The 22548-nt window shown below is 46.7% G+C and overlaps 1 protein-coding gene and 1 pseudogene across 1 annotated transcript in view; both read right to left on the bottom strand.

Annotated features, from left to right (window-relative positions):
• l(2)dtl (WD40 domain-containing protein denticleless) overlaps positions 1-22548 on the bottom strand; it is a 65940-nt gene that overhangs the window by 14477 nt on the left and 28915 nt on the right. Inside the window, exons 8-14 of the mRNA XM_077665043.1 lie at positions 19105-19184; positions 17554-17633; positions 13430-13533; positions 12670-12780; positions 10854-10966; positions 2907-2996; positions 1858-1966 (exon numbers count right to left, since the gene is read on the bottom strand). Coding sequence (XP_077521169.1) covers positions 1858-1966; positions 2907-2996; positions 10854-10966; positions 12670-12780; positions 13430-13533; positions 17554-17633; positions 19105-19184 — 687 coding nt within the window. The remainder of the gene's footprint in view (positions 1-1857; positions 1967-2906; positions 2997-10853; positions 10967-12669; positions 12781-13429; positions 13534-17553; positions 17634-19104; positions 19185-22548) is intronic.
• Positions 8934-10842, bottom strand: LOC144133632 (uncharacterized; annotated as a pseudogene).

Raw genomic sequence — 22548 nt, 5'->3', positions numbered from 1 at the left:
TCAACCATGTTGTTTGGGAACGCGCGCCAAAGAATGTGTTTGTTAGTCTTCAAACCCTACGGATGGCAACACTGGATGCTGTTCTTTCATTTAATGATGGTAGCATCGCACGGGCCAACGTTTTGAAGGCGTGTGGATTGAACCCAGGGAGCAACACCATCAAGTGGCTGAGGGAAGCTGACCATAAGCGCATGTACTTTGCGGACCGAGCAACACGACAGCTTACAAAAGAGGCCCGACAGTCAAAACGACAAGCTGAAAAGCGAAAAAATGACGGCGACAGTGACTACGAAGCAGGGGGCTATTAAACCAATTACTATGGAGGCGTTTCTGCGAATAAAAAATGGTTTTTCACATCTTTTTTCTCTTTACGCTCTATTATCTCAAAACAGTGTTTTTTCTTACAAAGGTACCATTATTTCCAATGCCTTTCAAGACAGACGGCTGATTTTTTTTTGCAATCATCTACATAAGTGTTGCCAACTACTGAACTAGAATTAAGCAATTTCACTGAGCAGTTATTCTGTTATGAATTTTGAAAAGCGCAAAGAAAGGCCAGATTTGTGTACTACCGGAAAAATTTTTATTAAAAATCGAATTTTCAACACATTTCAAATATTCTAGTTCAGTAAAAAAAGCACAAAATTTGGCAAACAATGATATATGTATTATTAGGCTACTGTTATCAGTTAGTGAGAAACATGTACCTCAACATGGCCTAAAATGCATGGGAAGTATAGGGCTTACCCTGTGCCCTTAAGGCCGCCATGTTCCCTGTTTACATCTGCCAGCGCACCCTCATAGCAAGGAAAGTTACCCACGAAAGCAGTGAATGTTTTTCGTTTGCTTCATGTCGTGAAAGTGAAATACACTTTTTTGAAAGAATAAAACAATATTTATTTTATTCACTGCATGTTCTTATAAAAAAGTTAGCATACGGCCCCTTGCCGTGCAAATAGGCCTCTTGTCGTGCAAATAAACGCTTCCGGGGCGGCACCCTACTAGCCATTGGTCGATTCCGCGCTTCGTCACGCGCTGACGTCTCGCTTTGTCGTCATTTTGACGTCATGCTCTACAACTTTAGAATGAGTTCCGTAATCCGGGCCCTGGAATCCCCTGAGTTACCTGAATACACCATCAGTTACTTCAACCTTGCATTGCCTGCTCATGTACATTTTTTTTCATTTCAGCCAGGATGTCATTAACCCATGTTTGTTCTCTTCACACTACACATGCCATTTTCCTCTCCACAGTACGATGTGATGTAATTTATTTAAAAAAACTTGGTACTAGCCTCCATGTTTGTGCTCCATAGGCATTGCCCTTCTGTCAATCCTCATTCTCCTGGTCCTTCCCTTCTCGTTAACCAAATGTGCAGTCACTACTTGGTCCGAGTACTCCCAATGAGAAGCTGTGATCGTCACATTTGAACACTCACTTTCACCAACCCGGTTTTATTTATCCCCTTAGTCTACAGAGACGCAACTCGGAGCAATTGCTTCCAAGTTCCTTTTGCACAATTAGTCTGCATGCTGCCAAGACAGAGGAGAACTTCTGTTTCGAATGAACATACGTGTTATGCCAAAGAGCGAGCCTGGTCGGCCACAGGAAGGCTGCGTCTGTACAACCGGAGAGTTCAAAGAGTACAACCAGGACACAAACTCCGCGTTCTTTAGACTCCAGAAATCATCCCTAAATGCACTGCCACAAAGGAGAAATGTCCACCTGGAGAGCAGCACAGAACGACACAGGGGAAAATGATACAGCAAGAGTGGTGGTCAGGTTTCGTCCGCGGCTACACCTAAGCACGCAAGCTGCAGCGACACTGCAAGCTGGCAGCAGAAACGACAGGCGTACCTCTCGCCACAAACACCTTGGCACACGTGCGGTCCTCCTCTGGCAGGTCCTCCAAGGCACTGGTAGCATCCCAGAACAGCACACGGTTGTCATCTCCGCAAGTGGCCAGCTGCAGATACATGCGACACGTCGAGAAGCTTAGTCTTGTGTGGTAACTAAATTAGTACGCTTCAAAATGATAGCACAAGGCAGAGATGACATACACACAAACATTGTAATCCTCTAGAATGATAATACATTACTTGGTAACATCTTTCTCAAGCCTTTGCCTCAAATTGCAATAGTACAATTTCAAAGTCTCATCACACCACCTTACTGCAGAAATGAAATGATTCCGCAGATGTGAAGCAATCCTTTGGTAATTGGTAACATAGCCTTAATGTTCATGCCATACACAATAATGTCTGTTTTTAACCAATTCTCCACATTTTAGAAGTTGTTTTGCGTGGCCTCTTTCAAATTCCACTCACAAAGCTAATGCCGTATAAACGCGTGTAAGGGCAGCAGTTGTTTTTTCCAGATTTGAGGGCCAATTTTCATGGTACAATCTATATAACCGATGTGTGAAAAAGAATTTTTTTGAAGTAAAACCAACACACCAAGCAAGAAATTGGTATGCTGTCACTATCATTGCACGCACTTCTTGTCCACATTGAGTTTCCTCACACCGCATGTTTGCCGTGTTCGAGAGCAAACTCTAACGACTTTCAATTTAAAGCCAGTCACATAGATGCTTGTGCATCATGCTAGAATTCCAAGGCTTGGCGGCAGACCACAAAAAAAAAAAAAAAAACAGCATTTGAACACCATAATGCACATGCAGTTGACAGCCACAAAAAGCTGGTGACACGGATGCCAATATGGATAGCGGAAGTTCGCGGAGAAAGGAAAAAGCTAACGACACCGATGATGATGACCCAAGGCCTCGCACGCCAAAGGTTATTCCTGCTTGGGTCATGTCAAGTTTGGATGTCTGGAAAACGGTGCGGCCCTAACACGTGTTTATGTGGTAGTCATTAAAACATATTTCATGGTTTGACAACACTCACCTTTGCGGGGTGCCAGGTGTCCCAGGAGAGGGCGGTGACCTCTGCCTGGTGGCCAGGAAGCTGCAGCTTGGGCCAGCCCGGCTGGTCCACCTACAGATTGCACAAACACAACCCCAGAAAAGGGAGCCATAGTCAGCAAGCTACACCTTTGCAATGTCGCTGAAGTGGCATCGAGTGAAAGAAAAGCGCATATCAAATGCAAGCTTCTATCGGGCTGTTTTCAAACCAGTACGAGCTTGTGCATCCCTAGCTGAAAACAGAAGCATGTTGAGAGGGATCATTAGTGGCAAAAGGAATGCAAGTACACAGACACCCACAAAAGTTTTGGAAACACGAAAATGGCCACAAAGCCCAATTAATGCGTGGCATAAGCATGCAGCCATGAACTGCAGGGTGTGATTTGTAGTTCCCAGCACGACCTGCACTATACACCTTTCAGTGCCCGGCTGTGCTTTTAACCAGCAAAGAAATTAACCTTTTTTGTGATTTCGGCGTTCCAAAAACTTTTGTGGGCACCTGTGCAACCCAGAAGCAAAGAACATGGAATGCCACAGTATGGACCATGGAGCGTGCTCTCATTAACCCAATCTCACTTTTAATTAAAACCCTTTCAGGCACTTCTTGTTATTCGAATTAAGAATAAATATTTTTCCTCCTAAATATCGTATCCAGGCCTCAAGAAAGCCAATTCCTTTGTTCTCAAATGCAAAACATCAACTGTTTGTTTTTTACAGGCAGGTACAAAATTTTGTACGAAGTGCCACAGTGGATGGAAATTGTCACGCTAATAAAATAACACAATTTGGAAATGGAACACCCAAAGTCTCGTGAAATCAGTTTATGACCCAAAGATACGCACGATGCTAAAAATTCACAGGGGAAAAAATGTTTCTATAGCTGATCGACTTTTTCGACTCTAATGATTTGGATGCATCATATTTTGGCATTTATACTGAGGAACCGTCAGGCACCTCATAGGAACGTGCACACATTCACGGCTGATACTGCAGACACTGTGGAGTCCAAAAGTTTGATTTTTCGGACTAAACTAGATGTCAGCAAAGTTGTGGAGGTCGCTTTTCTGACCCAACACAGCTGCAAGCAGGGACTGCTAACAGAGCAATCAAAAGCACCATCTTGGATTTTAATGTAGAAAATCGGATGGAGTGGCTTGGTTATCAGTTCCTCATTTTTAGCGCTCAAGATAAAGGGACCATAGAATGGTGTATACTGAGGTTAGAAAAAGTGCACGAGCGATCGGTATTCCCTCAATTGTCACAGTGATGCAAAATTTTTAAGCGATTATCATTAACACCCATGATATCGATGATTAAAAATGATGCTCGTTTTCTCTCTCTCCACTAAACCCATCTCGAAAGCGGGCACGTGAATTGCCGTTGTTACTTAACACTTTCCTGCCTGCGCCTATTCCCATAGATAGCCCGCTATCGATGGTTTCTAATTCGTATTTTCCCGCTTTGGAAGCGCTCCTGGACAGCTAGTGCCATCCAGGGAATAAAAAAAAAACCTCTCTTTCAGTTTTGCTTTGTGTTTCGTTTTTTCTGTCACGCGACTATTTTTAAAGCCCCTTCGGAGTCATGTGACTGGCGCTCATTTACATCATGACGTCGACGTCGCGCGCCGGAGACGCACGGAAACTGCGCGTTTCCACGCAAATTGATGCATCTGAGAGCTCGTTTTTGCACAAGAACAGCAGCAGTGATGACTCAGAAGGCGCCTTTGGTTCATCAGGCTTTAGCACGGACTGTGAAACTGCTTCAGACTGAGCCGGAACGTCAACAGCCATGCCCCGGTACGTTCCCCTTTTGCCGCGCGCTGTTCGGAAGAGATCAGATTGTTCTGAAGGTCAGAACTTTTATCTGCAGGGGGTCAATGTCTTTCGGGCAGGATTGCTCGCCGCCGGCAGCGCAGAGAGTTGTGTTTTTGGCTAGAAGACAGCCAGGCGTCGACCTCAGCGTTGCGGGCCGGAGTGCCACACGGCGCTTCTTGAGAGCCGTAGATTTCTTCCGCCTATTTTTCACCACAAAATCATCAGTGAGATATGCAGGAACACGAACAAGTATGCGTGGATGCATATTTTGAAGAAATCATCCTACAGCGAAAAAGATGGGTCTTGGCGAGAGGTCACTCCGGAAGAGATGACAAACCTCAAGTGCTGCAGCACAAGCCCCAAAAATGGAAAAATACCGAAACTGCAAATTGCGCTATGAAGAAATCAAACACAAAATACAAAATGTTCTTTGCGAGACAGGTGCAGCAAACCTCTGTTTCACTGCAACGAGGAACTGTTTCGTGCAGTGGCACTATAGTCGGTATGCTACTGTGTCCTTGCCTACCTCAGCGAATACTGTACACGGAAGGCTGAAATTTGCTGCAGTGTTGCATCAGTCCCTGTTGTAAAAAACGTATATCCTGAAATTTTTTTATCTTTTGTTTGTGTGAAGAAGCTTTAATGTTTTTGTGCGTTTTCTCTTTGTGAATACAAATTTTTTCCTGATAATTTTTTTTATCACATACAGGAAAACCTCGTTAAATCGAACTCGAGGGGGACCGGAAAATTGTTCGAATTAAGCGGAGTTTGAATTAACGAGCGGGCGCTAAAAAAAGCGGCCATCACGCCCGGCAGCACGGGCCGAAGCTAAAACAGGCATATCTGAGATCGTTATCTCTTACTACGCGCTACTACACATTTGCGGCGGGCGATTGCGCGGATTAAAATCATAGAGCCCGAATGTCGAAGGAAATAAAGTTAATGTGTTTATGCGGTTGGAGCTAACATCAAAATGCATTCGCGTAAGCAGCAAGCTTAATGATTAAATATGACACTATGCTTCAAAAACATGTTTATTAACAGCAGATTGGCAAAGCATATCAAAGAGAAAAATAATCGGTGATGCGCATTTGTTTTCGTTTTCTTTGCCGTGACTCGACAAGCATCGTCTGCAACTTGCCCAACAGCTCCAACACAGCGTCCGAATTATCATCGGCGGAGAAGTAGCGCTGACGCTGTTTCACATGCACTCGGGGGTGGCAATGGATCGTCGCCTCCGTCGGACTCGTCGTCGCTGTCAGCTGTGCCCGCCGCGCCCGAGTTGTGCGGCATCTGGTCACCGCAGGCCGCTTCAATAATCTCGGCATCGCTCAACGGCCCCGATGTCTCCACGCCGCTGTCAACGTCTACGAAGCTCTGGAAGTCAACACCCTCCGATAAAGCAGCGTAGGCAGGGTGCAGCGCGACGGAGTCATCACACTGAGCATCCAGCTCTGCCGTGCTGCAGGCTTCTGGGCCTTCAATGAAGCCGCACTTTCGATAACAGTTGGCGACTGTGTCCTCCTTGACAGCATTCCACGATATTGCCAGCATGGGCAGGCTCCGAGGAGATTGACGTCGTACGATTTGCCGCTGTCCATACACACAAGAATCCGCTCTAGGAGGTGGCGCCTGTACAGTGTTTTGAGGTTTTTAATAACCCCAAGGTCCATAGGCTGCAGCACAGCCGTAGTGTTTTTCGGCAGAAATGCCAGACGGATCGCCTTCAGTCCGCTGATGTCGCAATGGGCTGAACAGTTGTCGACGAACAACAGAACATTCTTGTTCTGTGCCGCGAACTTCCTGTCGAGTGTGCGCAGCCAATCCGTGAAAATTGCTCGCGTCATCCACGACTTTCTGTTGAAAGTATAATCAACAGGGAGAGCTTTTAGCCCTTTAAAGCAGCGAGGCTTCGCTGCTTTGCCTATAACTAGCAAGCGGCACCGTTCTGTGCCAGTCGCGTTTGCGCACACCAACACCGTCACTCTTTCCTTGCTTCTCTTCCCGCCTGAACACGTGTCGCCTTTGTAACCGACAGTCTTGTTCGGCAGCAACTTAAAATAAAGCGCGGTTTCATCTGCATTGAACACATCGCTGAGCGAGTAATCGGCAAGGTAGTCCTTTAGTTGACCTGAGATCCAATTTTGACACGTTTCTTCATCGACTGCGGCTGCCTCTCCACAAACGCTTTTAAACGTAAGTCTGTGACGGGCCTTGAAACGCGACAACCAGCCTTCCGACGCGCTGAAGTCACTTATGCCCATCTGGCTGGCGAAGTCCACTGCCTTTGCGGCAATTATTGGTCCACTTAGCGGAATGTTCCTGCTGCGAACGTCCTTAATCCATGCCATTACAGCATCCTCCATCTCTGGATGAGCCGATGTTCTTAGTCGTTTCCGCGAGGGCTCCATCTCCTTTTGATACGCATTGAAGATCGAGTCCTTGTTCTTGAGGTATGTGGACAGCGTGCTTTTCTTGACTGCAAACTTCTCTGCGATCGCTGTCTTTGTTAGGAGACCATGTTCGACCTCCTGTAATACCTCCACCTTCGTCTTCAAATCCTTTGCGGAGTACTTTCCTCAGTTTGCCATGATTGCCACAGTCGATGAGACGTCACCAGCGAGATACCAAACAAACGAGGAATATCACGCAACACAAACTTCGCTAGACACCACGGCAACAAAGACTAGGCGCAAGAGGGGCCGGGTGCTGCGTGCAGGATGAAGGAAAGGAAAGAGTCTTCGCTTCCCGAGCTGCACAATAAAAGGGTACCGGAAGTCACGCGTTCTCGCAAGGGCTACTGGGAGAGTTTAGCCGACGGCGCAGCCAATAGAACGCTGGGCGCAGCGGCGTCGTCTGCTGCATGGGCAGGCGCACTGGGACGGCGCCCAAGTAGAGGGAAGCGGGGGAGCGGGGAGGGGAGGCCCGCTTGATTGAAACGTTTATTTCCATCAGAAAAAAAGCGCGCCTTCAAAAAAATGTGACGAAACCGCCTCTCCCGAGTACTTCCTTCCTCCATGGTCGCGTGCGTCTCCAATGGTCACGACCGCCTGCAGCGGAAACCTGCAACGGCTTGCACCGGAGCCACCGTGGCCGGAGCATAGGCGGCGCCCGCGTGACCGCGCGTCAGCCAAAAACAGACAAGCCAATGCTTCGACGCTCCGGCAGCGAAAACCTGCTACGGCGTGCACCGGAGGGTTGGTTCGGGCAACGAAATTCACGTCTCACCTCGTGCGTGCTGGCTTATTTTTTTTCTCATCATTCTGCATTTTTTAAAAATTTTCAGCGCATTGTATTTGCTACGAGGTGACTTCTATATGCGAGGAGCAATGCCAGCCATCGGCGCCTAGTTCGAATTAACCGACGTGGATACCGGCATATTCGAATTATCGGGAGTTTTGACCCATTGAAATACACAGGGCTTTGCCGGGACCCGGCCGTCAGTTCGAATTAAGCGATTTCGAATTAACGAGGTTTCACTGTACTTGTAAACCTGTTGATTGAAACTTATACCATTGCAAAGAGAATTTCCTCCTCTACAATTTGGTACTTATACACTCCTGTATCAAGCAAGTTTTGTTAAAGAAAAAAATATATTAATGAAACCACCCAAACAGCACTACTATTCCCGCGGGCAGGAAAGTGTTAAGGGGGCACACCCCTCTTAAAACTATCTTATTTCTTGATGGATATTCATAAAACTTGCCTAGTTTATGTATTTCAGTATGCTGATTTCAAATATGCACTCAGTTTTCCTGTGAAACAAGTTCTCAGAATATGTAATCTTTGTTTGAAACTTGCAGGTAATTTAATTATGTAACAGTAAAGGCCACAGTGAAGTTTAGCATACAGGCATGCTCTAGAATGTCCACTGAGTGAAATAAGGTAATGTGAGTGTGTTAGACCCATTTGGACAAAAGATATGGCATATTAAACTTTACCTGGGAAAATTCAATATGGCGGCTCAGACAAATTGTATTGTTTTTAAAATTATACTAATTGGCATTTGGTCTGGTTTTAGTCTTATTTCAGTCTCTGTGAGTTTATCTTTCCAACAAAAAAAGAATTATGAAGCTAGCCCATCTAGAACCAGAGATATCATCCCTGTACTATTGAAAATGTGTCAAAATTGTAGTTTTGAGAAAATGAGAAAAAACGTTTCCAACTATGTTTATGTAAAAGTAATAAGTTAAAATTCATACAAATGTACTAGAGGCATAATCTGGATGCATGACATCTCTGTGTCGCCTTTTTGCCATCTTCCTGATGCCCATAGCTGACTCTTGCTTCTTGGTGGAGCTGGAGCTGCGGCGCAAGTCTTTCTCTTTTGCTCTCCTGGAGGCGGTGCTGCTGGCGTTCATGTCCAGCTCGTTCAAGATTGCAGCTGTGGTTTATTCACTGCCAGTGTTGAAGCAGAGTACTGCTTCAGCAATGGCTGTTTGCACTGCGAACAGTGATGAATGTTTTTTCTTAGAAATCAGGCTCCAAATAACAGAGCGCAAGCTATCATTCGAGTTTTGTGTCTTGCACGGTTAGCACCTCTCCAGTAGGCTCTTCTCAGCCAGGCGTTTGTACACAGGCAAAAGAGCTTCTGCAACATGCCTTGGTAGGTTGTATTGATGCTTGGGCTGAGGTTCACCTTCTGCCTTGGCAGCATTGTGGCGGCACCAAGAGCCCTTACCAGTCGGGCAGAGGCTGTGGTTTGGGCAGCCATCAGTTGAGGTGATATGGTAGTAAGTCGCCATAACTGCCCGCTGCATAGCGTCTACATCACCCCCGTGTGACTTCAGGGCATGGCCATAGTATATGCTGAGTCTGGTGATGAGTTCTGCAGTTAACCTGCCTTTTCCGCCAAGGCTTTGTTTGCCGTCTGCTTTGTGCTTTTGTAGCAAGTTGCGGAGCGCAGTCCCCATTCTTTTCTGAATGTGGTTAACGCAGTCCTCTTTCACGACTTCAACAAAGCCGTACACTTTTGCATCCTGTATAGCATTGAATGTCCTGCTGTCTCCATCACACAGCATCGTTGTGTAGCGCATGTTGTGCTTTTGAAGCGACCTCTCAAAAAGAATAAGACCGGCTTCAACCTCCATCTGCCCAGCTTTACTTTCAGTGTTTGTCTTGCACTGATGGCTTTTTTTCCATTCAGCATAACCCGCACTGTCAGGCTTTAGGCCAGTTTTACAGACCAAACAGAAGTTTGACAGTACAACATAATCAAGCACATAGCCCGTAAAAAGCTCCATGACAGCCCCAATGCCTATGTGGGAGGAATGACCTCTAGTCATCCATGAGCCGTCATAGCAAACAGCAATGTTGCCCTTGTGCCCGAAGCACAAGCCATCATACAGAGCCTCCACCTTTTGCGCACACTGCCTCATGACAGCTTCAGCCGCCCGTGAGGCTGCAGGCTTCAGTGTATTCTTCAGGTGGCGTTGAAATGTTTTGTTATGCATTCCTCGATGTGAAAGTGTCATTCCTGCAAATATGTCATTGAATGCAGCCTGACCGTTTCGGCCCGAAAGAGCCGTGTCCCCCCTTAAAACTGGAAGGCTGAACGGAGCCGATGAAAAACGCACCACGTGGGTTGTTTGCGTGCACACGCGGAACCGACGAGACTGGAAAGAAAGAGACGAAGACCATGCCAGGACTAGCCGGTCGGAAAAAAAAAACACATCACGTGGTTTGTGGTGTGGCAGATCGCCACTTTGCTCTGGCGGCGCTGTAAGCGTCAGCGATGTTACTTTGTTCATGGCCTTTGAGATCACACGCACGGTCGTTTCACGCGGGTGATCTCGGAGGCCATGCCTCATTGCCACCGCCGCTTTGACCGAGGGGCGCTGTAGCGCCAGCGACGTTATACTGCCGCTGATGCGGCGGTTTGATGAGGGCGGGCATCGGCTGCGCCTACAGTGCAGGGCGCAAAACTTTGTTGAACTGTACACATTCAGCATTATGGCCTTTGTAGAGTTCTCTCCACATAATATGCGCATTTCCTGTATTGAAGCCTTCATTTTAGGAAAAAAGTGTGCAAATTACGCATGTAAATATGGTGAATGCAAACTGGCTGAAGACTACTGTGCATGCAACTACCGAGAAAGGAGGGAAAGTCAACTTGCCTGCCAAATGTAGGCGGATGCATCTGAAGATCCGCTGGCCAGGAAGCAGTCATCGCTGCTCAGGGCCAGCTTGACATAGAAGGAGTGTGCACTGTGTCCACGGTACACACCCACTGCATGCAGGGGAGGAGAAAGAGGGGGAGGGAAAAGCACAGCAATCACCTCTATGTCACAGACACTGCTGCATTCAAATTAACTGCACCACTGCTAAACATTGGCCGCCTGCTCACTAAAGGGTCAGCAAGGCCAGATCCATTACATTTTTTGCTCTTAATAAAAATTGACTGCGTTGCTCTTTCTAGACATGACGATGCTTGTCTGGCAGAAAAAGCTGCATTTAGCGTTGAGAAAATTTCATTCAAAATTTTTACTGCCATGCAATTCATACTAATGACGCTTACAGCGAAATGTATTGAATTCGCTGTTGCGGAAAGGAAGTTGTCTCACATCTTGGTGGACACCTGAACCGCGCCATTAAAAAAGGGATAAAGGAGGAAGTGAAAGAAGAAAGGAAGAAAGAGGTGCCGTAGTGGAGGGCTCTTCGGCATAATTTCGACCACGAGGGGATCTTTAACGTGCACTGACATCCATCGCACAGCACACGGGCGCAACACAGCCGCTGCGGTCACATTCGAACCCGGGTTCTCCGGGTCAGTAGCCAAGCGCCCTAATCATTGAGCCATCACGGTGGTTCGAAATACATATATCCAGTGATCAAAATTTGCACAAGGTGGTCACATACCCTACCCTTAGGTATCCACACTAAGAAAACCTGTTTCCACGCACCACAGTTTACTTGCGAAGTCAATCAGTTATGGCCATGCCTCGATTTCATTTTGGGATCATTCTAACTTATAAAACATTTGTTTTCAGTTTAGTAGTGTTTTTGTAGTTGGAATGCAGTGATCTAATGACACAGGCCAATTCTGCACTCTGTCTTCCTCCATAGCACAGCTCCACACCACATTTTCAAACCAAGAACAAGACTAGAACAGAGTCGTAAGCAAGAGGACAAACACTGGCACTGCTACAATGTTTCATCCGAACCACCATGCCACCACTATTAGTTCTGAAGCGCGCTGAAAGAAAAAAAAAAGAAAAGTACACGCAAAAAGTGAAGATTCGAAGTGACTGAGATGGCACTGCTTCCATGACATCCCAAACTATTACCATCCTCTTAATCTCTTCCCGCACTGTTAGCGTTCTCAACATGGCATTTCTCTTCTCCAAGCACAAGTCTTCTGGGCCTGGTGGTGTTAAGAGAGTCGCGCTTTGTATTTGAAAAGGATGCAGCAGTTACTGATGTGCATCTTTCTACACAATAACTTATCAGCAAGCTACGTCACTTGAAAAATTCAAAAACATCTTATATATTCTGCAACTAGCCGACCAAATCCAAATGTTAAAACCATTGCGTTAATGAGTATTCTGTCACGAGCACTACTCAAGGGCCCTTACTCGCTCTTTTGGCAACATTTCACGAAAGAACACCGCGAAAAAAATTTTAAATGCCGTGAGCTTGTAACCAGCTCCTTAGTGGCCCAAAGGAGATGGCCGTAGTGATACAACCCTTTTCGTGGCTATTTTTTTTTCTTTTTCAAAATATGAGTGCAGACATGGCCAGTCATTACAAGCAGCCTTCATGGGGCCATGCTGCATGCTATCTCATGTGTCTTTTAAGCATAACGTGCAGCACACAACTGTTGAGTCACTTCTACCATATTAGTAGTACTGAGTATGAATGGAGATGGATGTCTTCAAACACGTCCTTTCGTTCATGTTCGTTATAAGCGAGCTCAACTGTAGTTCTACTTACGGGGTTCATCGGACAAGCGGCTGTCTAGGAGGTCGAACTGGTAGATGTGGCTGTCTGTGCAGCTGGCAAACAGCCGCCTTCCAGACGAGTCCATCACAAGCCCGGTGTAGCCTGAACAAGATGGTTCAAGGGGGTTCATTGTCAAAGCGACTCAGGCTATGAGGGATGCCCCTCAACATGATAAAACACAGGCTCTTTGCTTCTGAGATGGGCTAGTGCGAAGCCACCAGTACTGCCTTAGCTCCTCCCAATTCGGCTTAGATTTTAGCCCAAAACAAATGCTCTTGCTACAATTGTCAAAAGCACCTCTAACACTTGAGTATGTATACGCAGCATTGGCAATGTTGCTTGTCCACCCAATAAGAATATAACTGGCAGTCACACAGCCTTGCTTCCTTGTTAAGACTTATGAAGCCAGTTTGGAGCATAATGTGAACAGAAAACTGAAAGTATGGCTATATAAAATGGGTGTGTACATGGGGTGGGCAGAGAGCAACCAATATAAGTCCAGGTAAGCATAGCACCTACTTAAGCAGGGTTGTAAAAAAATTATCTGACGAAAAGTTCAAGAACTTCTGAAGACAAATAAATAGAAAAAGAATACTCAATGGCAAAGTGAGCTGGCCAACCCACTGTGCTGGCCAAGTTGACGGTGGTTACAAGCAAACTTAACCTCATCGATATGTTTAAATGAACATGTTGCCCCAGTGCAATTCCCCAAACTGTGACTACAGGGTAGCAAAGAGTACCAGGCACTTGCCATGGACAGCTGTGCTATGTCCTGGGTAGGGCAGGGTGGTGAGTGGCCGGGGGTCATTCTTGAAAAGCTGGTAGTTCTTGCGCAGGTCCCATACCTTCACTGCCCTGCAAAGGAGATGTGGAGGGAGAAGAATTAAAGGAACGACCTTTAATGTCCACATCTCAAGAAAAAAAAAAATACCTCAGGTTCAATTCCCTTCCCCTCAGTGAATAAAATGATAGAGACTTCTCTGCACTATGACGACACTAGACTTCAGGACCAAAAACAGGTAAACATTGTTGATTCTCCGCTCACTTTCATCTTCCTGCATAGACTACAGGCTTGGAAATCCCAGCATGTGGGAAACAAACAAGCAAACCAATGATCCTGGCTTGAGGAGGGCCCCCAGTTGAACAGCCAGTTTAAGGTGGGCCTGGGGATGCCATCAGATCCACACATGAGCACAGCACGTGCAGTGAAAGTGCACTTCATCACCTGAGCACATTTCATCACACCTGAGATGCAAGTCTCCCGTTTTCTTTTTCTTCCACGTGCAACCACATCATCTTTCCAAGCAAAGCAAATTGTAAAAACAAGAATCGGTGCAACGTACAGAGACACCACATTGCACCATGGTTCGAATGCTACTCAAACAAGCAAGAATTGACGGTCATCTGAAGAGATTTGTTGACACCTCAACACAATACCTGCAAGAGAGATAAGGAGAGGGAGGAAAGACAGGGATGTTAACCAGAAAGGTTTCTGGTTGGCTACCCTGCACTGTGGAAGGGAATGAGGGAATTAAAGAAGGGTGAGAGAAGGAACGGGAAACACAGTCACACTTTTCAGTAGTCTTCATAGGCCTTCAGGTCCATGTGCACATAAACAAGCAATACTGCCTGCATGGCATTAGTCTCGATGCCCCAAACTTTGCTTGCAAAAGCAGGTGTTGACAGCATATACTCAGCCAGTCAATCTAGGACATACTGTGACTGACGACGAATTATGCAGTGGCACGGCAGAAGTGCTCGCGCCAGGCCGTCTGCCACATCATCATCCTGCAACCATCTGTCATCTCATCTCATTCATCGGCTTGCCGCAACATTTGGTGTGAGGTACTGGAGTTCCTTCATCGCCATCCTGGTCCCGAAGCTTCGGCCTTCTGCGCCTGCCATTGTCATTGACCGTGTGCACCGTGTCTGCCCCGACAGGCTGTGTCCCAGCCAGCCAGACCTGAACCGATCTCGCTGCTCACCGCAGGCCCGCCCCCTGCCCAGACCACAAGACAAGACAAAATGACACCGTTGCCGCGACCAGAATTACCTGACCGATTAGAGATGCTGTCCACACGTGAAAACACCGACCCCCTGCCCATGCCGTTCGGTGCGTCCAAGCATATCGGCTATCAGCTCCTGACACCCTGTGGCCCGGGTGCTTCGTGGACCAGGGCTCATTCGCCAATCGTCTCATCCACTGTGGCGGGTAGTGTGACGGACTAGAAGACGACGAATTGTGCAGTGGTGCGGGCAGGAGTGCTCGCACCACGCCATCCGCCATTAAAACATCCTGTAACCATCTGTCATCTCATTTCATTCATCGGCTTGCCGTCATCTGACAATGTCAAACTCGATGGGGATTCTGTAAGTTCTATACTTGATGATGCGACACACAGGGCATGGCAGCAGATAAGCTATCTGCAACCTAGAAGTAAGGATATGTGCACCTATGCACCTATGGACTGGTGCACCTATTCCAAGCAGCGACATACTGCCCCGGTGCCATACTGGCAGCATGCAGTCTGCTGAGTGTCGCAAAGTTTAGCCCACTTTGTTTTGTCGTTTTCAAATATTTCGCCACACTACATATGCGCGCTGCAGAGAAGCTGCCCTGGCACCTGACTGCCGCCAGTCTTGTACTGTCATTGGGCCTCTTCGATTATCCGCCTCTAGCAGTCCGCAGGCTGCCTGCGGGCTGCCAGAGTGCGGAGCCAGGCGCTCGGGCAGCCAGACTTGCCAGGACGATTTTGTGCTGGCAGCGCTCGGGCTACTAGCAGACGACGGAGAGGTGGCATGGTAGTGGGAGGCGCGCGCGGTCATTTTTATATGGACTAGAAGGACTGCTGTTCTTCATGCGATGTTTTGCACGATGCAGGCACTTGTTTCGACTAAATCACGGTGCATATAGTCTGTGTTGCCTGCAATGGCGCCTTTTGCGATAGTTCTTGCTGTTTATTTGTTTTGCGTACGTGTGTGTGATCGCAGTTTGATCGTCTCACCACATTGCAAGCACAAATGCTTGCTTCTTATCACGATCGCATATAGTTCTCATTCACAAAATATTTCGGCTGTTAATTTCGTGCGCCCCGCTGATATTGCGATGGTGTTCGACGCCTTTTACGAGAGCGATCGCAGATTCCAGCTCCGAGTATGCACTCATACGCACGCATATATGCAAGTGCAGAACGTGCTTGGCGAGATGTTAGTTGAGCGCGATACAAGAGCATATGGTCTTAATTGCGTTCTGTGCAATGGAAAGGCGGATATGGTTTGAGAAACGCTTGATTGACTGAAGCATGTCCTTTTAATAAAGCCTTCACAAGCACGCTGCTCGATGCATCTCTGCGCGTGTATATATATGTGGCCACACAGTTGTCACTTATGGCAGCCGACTTAGGCGAGTGCAGATTCTGTCGTCGCCAAATGTCGTTCAACTTGATACTCGGGCATTCCATCACAAATGCTTAAAATATCTGACAAGAACCGTACGCACGTATTTCCTTGTTTGGCTCATTAAAGAGATAAAAATAATTTCTTAGTGTGGATCATCATACATGCACACGCGGTACATGAGGCGCCGACACACAAGACCGAACTGTAGCGCCTTTCATTTTAGTGCCAGTCCTCTGCGGTAAAGCTGTAGCATTACAGATATGATACGCAGCTAAATTTGTATAGTACACCTGCTTGTTCGAGATGAATGTTCAATCAGCTGATCGTTTTTGTCGAGATTATGTGTGCATTCATTGCCGGCAGCAAAGCCGGCGGCCGACAGAGTATACAGTTGAGCGGAACGTATCCCGATTTTTTTCTGATTACAGTCCTCAGGAGTTCACGAACGTGGAAACATAATGACCACACGGCAGAGTCAATCACCATGCAGGGTCGATCATCTGCAGTCATATATATACTAGTCATACTGCATAGTAAACAAACACGCGATAATCCCAGAGTACGGCGTGTTGTTGGATGAGCAACGCACGGGCAGTTTTTCCCTCCCATGTCGTGTAAACTGAAAGACGTTACATTGCAATTGCTCATCGCATGCTTTTGAGCATTTCTCAAAGCTTACACACCACACTGTGCACCGAAGGCACACGCTAGCGTTGTCGTCGCCGACGTATACAGGCGCGAGCACGATCACCTGTTTGTTCTGCAGTCTGCGGCAGCTCGCAATAACTTCAGGTCGTTGTTTTCGATCTCAAGCGGCCTATTTCTGCCATATGCGCGCGTAGCAACGAGACACAGCAGAACACGAAGCTATGGAGAGCATCTGCCCTTCGTGATCCGTGCATAGCTTGCTGTCGTGATTGCCGGCCAGCTGGTTCCGGTGGCCGCCAGCCCATGTGACCATAATGCCATTTCTTGTCAGGGGCAAACTTGCTGGCAGCCAGCGGGCTGCCCGAGCGTGGTAAATCGAAGTGGCCCATTGTGTGCCTGAAGGCGCAACCTGCTCATATGTTCTTCCACATTCGGATGGTCACAAGCGTCTCGTGTGATCACAAATTGGCGAAATTATTAACGCATTAACTGGAAAACCACATTATGTACCCCAGATGTATTTACCAGAAGAAAAACAGTGCAAATGGGGCATTTTTATTAGCCTCGATTTTGAGCATACGAACTAGGGACATATCAACAAGGTTCTACTGCACTTGTCTGCTCAGAATTGGATGCGATGTACCCTACCGTGAGCCTACCTCGCCGAAATTCTCGTCCCCATTTTCCATCAAGACATGTCACAAATGTCACGCTGTGCTAACAGCTGTTCCCTGGTCCATAGCATTTAAAGCGAGCTGAAGTCGCCCACACCAGCCAAGCCACACAGCTCAACCGTGGGTACAAAGACCAAAGTAGGTCAACACTCACCCACTGCTAGATCCGCAGGTGACCAGATGGTGCTCATCGCGGAAGATGCAGGCGGTGACACTGCTTGCTGCTGCCGGATGCTGCAAGTGACAACACAGGCACACAGAGCTGATGACATGAGCACCAATTCTACTGGTAAAATCTGGTAATCTATAGTATGTGAGGCCTAACAGCACCAAGCAAGAGGCACAAAACTATCCGCTGTCATCCGGTGTGCCAGTGAGCTGCAAGTCGTAACAAAAAGCCAGACATCAGCTAGTGTGCACTCTAGTCTCGCTTTTGCAGCGCAGGCGAGCATCATGATAATGTTTTATTCTCTTTTTCCTTCCTCGTGAATCTGGGCACTGACCTAGTATAGGCACTGCTGCACAAATGATAGTGTCATGGTTGTTCTAGAGTAACCAACCGATTTTTCGGACTTCGCTGATGAACCGTCGCACACTTAACTGGAATGTGTATATTTTCGGACTTTCTCAAAGTTCGCTTTTTTGGACTAAAATAAATGCCAACAATACTGTGGAGATTGTTTTTCAACTGAAAGTTCGTTATTTCGGATGTAGACGCAAGCGGGCATTGCTGTCACAACCAACCCGTTCTCCGCTGGCATGAAAGGCGCCATCTTGAATTTAAAATGAATCGCCAGGTGCCATGGATGGCGAGAATCTGGCAGACTGGCTTGGATAGGCTGGGCTACTTGTTCTCCATCACTGCCAATTGAGATAATGGGACACTCTCCGTTGCCATCAAGATGGCCTACAAAGGGCGCGCAATTGCATTGAAAACTGTACAACGAGACAGTGGGACAGCTACGTGACACCACTTGTGATGCGGGGAAGCAAACACGGTACAGGGTGCAAGGGGGAGTGCAGTCACAGGCGCTCGCATCTTCCAGGGATTACCTCTTGGTCTTTGCAAACGCTGTTGCCCCATGCAAACTGACTGTTCTTGCTTTGCGCGGCGAGTGTACACATTCGCGGCATGACTTGCGGCCATGTCGCACTGTCTGGCATCGTGATGAGAGAGGGTGCGGACATGACGAAAGCATGATTACGGCTCAGATATTCTAATATTATCGCTTGCAGGCGGAACATGGGGAGCAGCGATGTTCGCTATTTTGAAAACCAGTTTTTTTGAAAACCAGAACAAAAGTTACGGTGTAAAAGCGTGCAAGGGCTGCACTTTTTTTTTTTTTCAGATTTGAGGGCCAATTTTCGGGGTGCAGCACATACATGCAATGTGCGAAAAATTTTTTTTTTTGTAGAATAACTAGATTGAACGTAGAAAGACAACTGGTTCGTGGGCCAAACGGGTTCACAGTCGGTCGTCTGGATACACCTTTAGCAAAGTTAGAAGCATGAAGCCACTGCTATGAACCTCCACCGTTCTGTGCAGCACACAAAAGCTCCCGTGATGCTCGCTCAAACACTTCTAGACGCAAAGGCAGGCACATTTTGAGAGATTTTCAGTCAAACTCAACAGAAAGTTTCAACACTGGGTTCAAAGAAAAGCAGAGAAAGAGGACTGAAGGCATCCCATGCTGCCTAAACCCACCGCTGCATGGCTGCGACGATTCCTCTTCCGAGATGGAGTCACACTACACACCCTGTCGTGTGCCCTGGGAATGGTGACCTCTGGAAGAAAGCACGAGATGGGAATCACGTGAGGGCAACCAAATGGGACATTTCATTTTGCTCTGCTCAGAAGTGGTATTGTTTGGGTAGAAGCAGTAACAGCACAACCAAGAGGTGTACAAGAGCACAACACCACAAGACAAGAATCCTTGACAGTTGATCCAGACTGCTTTTAACAATGAAAACCACCCTGGTAAGTAATGTAAAGGATGCCAGGCCAGGGGTTCCCAAACTTTTTTGCCTCAGGGAACCCTAACAGCTTTCAGCATGCACAAGAAACCCCTTAAAGGGCACCAGAAAGGGGCTCCAAATAAAGTTGTGACATGTATAGGATGTTAAAGGATGCTGGTTCGTAATTATCCTCCATTTAATGCTTTTTGTGGAAGCTGAGTTATATGCAGACAAAATTTGAACTTCACTTCACTTCACTTCACTTTATTACCTTAAAGACCCCACTTTGGGGGTGTTACATAAGGGGTGGGAGTACAAATATGGGTTGAATATGGTTGCTTACATGATATTTATGAAATGCATATTTAAATTGTTCACAAAACTTGATTGGCAGGTGATGGCATCAACGTCGTGGGGAAGGCCATTCCAGTCTTTAGCAGTGCGAAGAAAAAAGGATGCGGAAAAAGTGACGGTGCGGGAGCGTTGGCATGACACTTGCAGTGGATGGCCGGTGCGATGAGATATGCGAGCGGGCGGTGTGATGTAGGGTGGTTGTCCGAGGGAACTGTAAAAAAACTTATGAAACAGACTAAGAGAAGCAATGCGACGACGATGGGCAAGAGTTGATAAACCTGATTGTCGTTTAAGTGACGATACACTGATGTCGTATGAATAGGCAGAATGAATGAACCTCGTGGCGCGATTTTGGACAGATTCTAGTGAACTGATGAGATATGCTTGTTGCGGGCTCCAGATAGCAGATGCGTATTCTAGTTTTGGTCGAATTAGTGATTGGTAGGCGAGAAGTTTAATACTTTGAGGGGCGTGCCGTAGGTGACGTTTCAAAAAACCCAATGACCGGTTAGCTGATGCGACGATGTTCGTTACATGAGAGCGCCAGGAGAGATCCTGGCACAAGGTGACACCTAGGTACTTGTATGAGTATACAGATTCTAGTGGAACGTTAGCAACGGAGTAAGAGAAAATATGGGGGTTACGCCGGCGGTGAAAAGATACGAGTTTACATTTATTAGGATTAAGCGACATTAGCCAGTCATCGCACCAGGCATGCACTGTGTCAATGTCGTTTTGCAGCTGTGATTGGTCAAAGGTGTTGGAAATCGTGTGGTAAATAACGCAGTCGTCTGCAAACAGACGAACATTGCAAACCAGGTTTGAGGGTAAGTCGTTTATGTAGATTAAGAATAGGAGGGGAGCAAGTACAGAACCTTGGGGTACGCCTGATGTTACTGGAAGAGGGTTGGAACTCTGGCTATTAACGAGAACAAACTGGGAGCGCTTAGAAAGGAATTCTTCGATCCACAATAAGACGTTAGGATGCAGTTTTAGCATGGTTAGTTTTAGCAGTAAACGCCTGTGGGGAACTTTATCAAATGCTTTAGCAAAGTCTAGAAAAATAGCGTCAGTTTGTAAATTTAGGTCGAGGTTAGAGTGAACGTCATGAAGAAACACGGCCAGTTGAGTTTCACATGACAAACCCTTGCGAAACCCGTGTTGTGAGGGATGAAAGAAGTTGATAGCGTCAAGAAAGTCCATGATTTGAGAATAGATGACGTGTTCCATGATTTTGCAAGGTATGCTGGTTAATGATATCGGACGGTAATTTAAAGGAGAATCTTTGTTACCGGACTTAAAGACGGGAATGACCTTTCCCACTTTCCAGTCATCCGGAATGGAACCTGTAGAAAGCGACTGTGAAAACAATAACAATAAGTACATTGCAGAAATATTATTAGTGTTGCGCAGTATTTTGGAGTTAATTTCGTCGATGCCGGCCGATGATGAAGTTTTAAGGTGTTCATTGAGCGAGGTAATGCCGGCTTCAGAAAACGCGATAGCAGGCATGCTGGACTCTATATCGACGGCGAAAGTTGCAGTTGGTGGGTGAATTTCATTAGTGAACACAGATGAAAAGGCGTTATTAAAAATGTCAGCGCACTCAATGTCATCAGCTTCCTCTCCAGACTCTTTAGTTAGAGTGATGGTATGTGCCGGGTGCTCACTTATGACCTGCCAAAACTTTCTGGGATTGGAAGTCAACAATTTGGGGAGGTCGTTGTGAAGGAAAGAGTATTTTGCGTAGCGAATTTCTGATAGGTAGGTGCGTTCGGCTGTATAGTATTTTTCCCATGCGCACTCGTCGTATTGCTTTAATTTTGCCGCACGGAAAAGGCGCTTCTTTTTATTGTCGAGTCTTTTTATCGTTTTGGTATACCATGGTTTCTGGCGGTCCGAGTGGAAGCTTATTTTGGGGATGTATCTATCGGTTAGTTCGCTAACCTTTTTCTTAAAACGGGACCAATTGTCATTTACTGAATTATCGTGAAAAGATGCTTCAAATGTTGTGAGATATTGGTTTAATTCAAGACTAAAGGCTTCATAGTTTCCTTTGTCGTAGAGGCGAATAGTTTTGTTTTGATTCTGGCGTCGTGATGGGTGGAACTCAAATGTGGCGTGGATTACTTTATGGTCGCTGATTTCGCGTAGATAAGTGATAGATGAGAGGGCTTCCGGGTGGGTAGTCAGGATTAGATCTAGGATGTTTGCACCGCGGGTCGGTTCAGATACCACTTGAGTTAGGTTGAGGTTTAGGCAGACCTCGATAAAATCATTCGCTTCCCTGTTGCCGACAGCTGTCTGTGTCTGCCAGTTGATTTCTGGAAAATTGAAGTCTCCAAAAAGAATGATATGCGCTTTTGGGTATTTCCTCGATAATTGGCTGATCACGTCGTTAAGAATTCGAGAGAAATCGGAGTTGGTATTTGGCGCTCTATAACAAACGCCCAGCAGTACGGTTTGGGGCGCAGCGCGACAAAGTAGCCATACTATCTCAAGGTCTGATGGAATATTAATAACTGTACACGAGAACTGATTGCTAACTGCGATGAAAACGCCTCCACCTCGAGCGGATGTGCGATCTTTGCGAAGAAGGTTAAAATTCGGTAAGTCAGCAAGAACTTCAGTATCGGTGATGCCATTAGTGAGCCATGTTCCGGTAAGTATCAGCAAGTTACTAGCAGATGAACACACAAGATTGGAGATGATTTCACGTTTCGGAAGAAAACTACGTATGTTTGTGAAAATCGCCGAAAAGGAAAGATTAGGCTGGGGGGTGGTAGGTACATGAGCGGCTGGGGGCTGGCGGCGCAGCAACCGCTATGGTATCTCTTTT

This window comes from Amblyomma americanum, chromosome 5 (assembly GCF_052857255.1).
Source record: "Amblyomma americanum isolate KBUSLIRL-KWMA chromosome 5, ASM5285725v1, whole genome shotgun sequence".
NCBI classification, from domain to species: domain Eukaryota; kingdom Metazoa; phylum Arthropoda; class Arachnida; order Ixodida; family Ixodidae; genus Amblyomma; species Amblyomma americanum.
The sequence above is the reverse complement of the archived record's forward strand: the minus strand, read 5'-3'. Positions and strand labels throughout refer to the sequence as shown.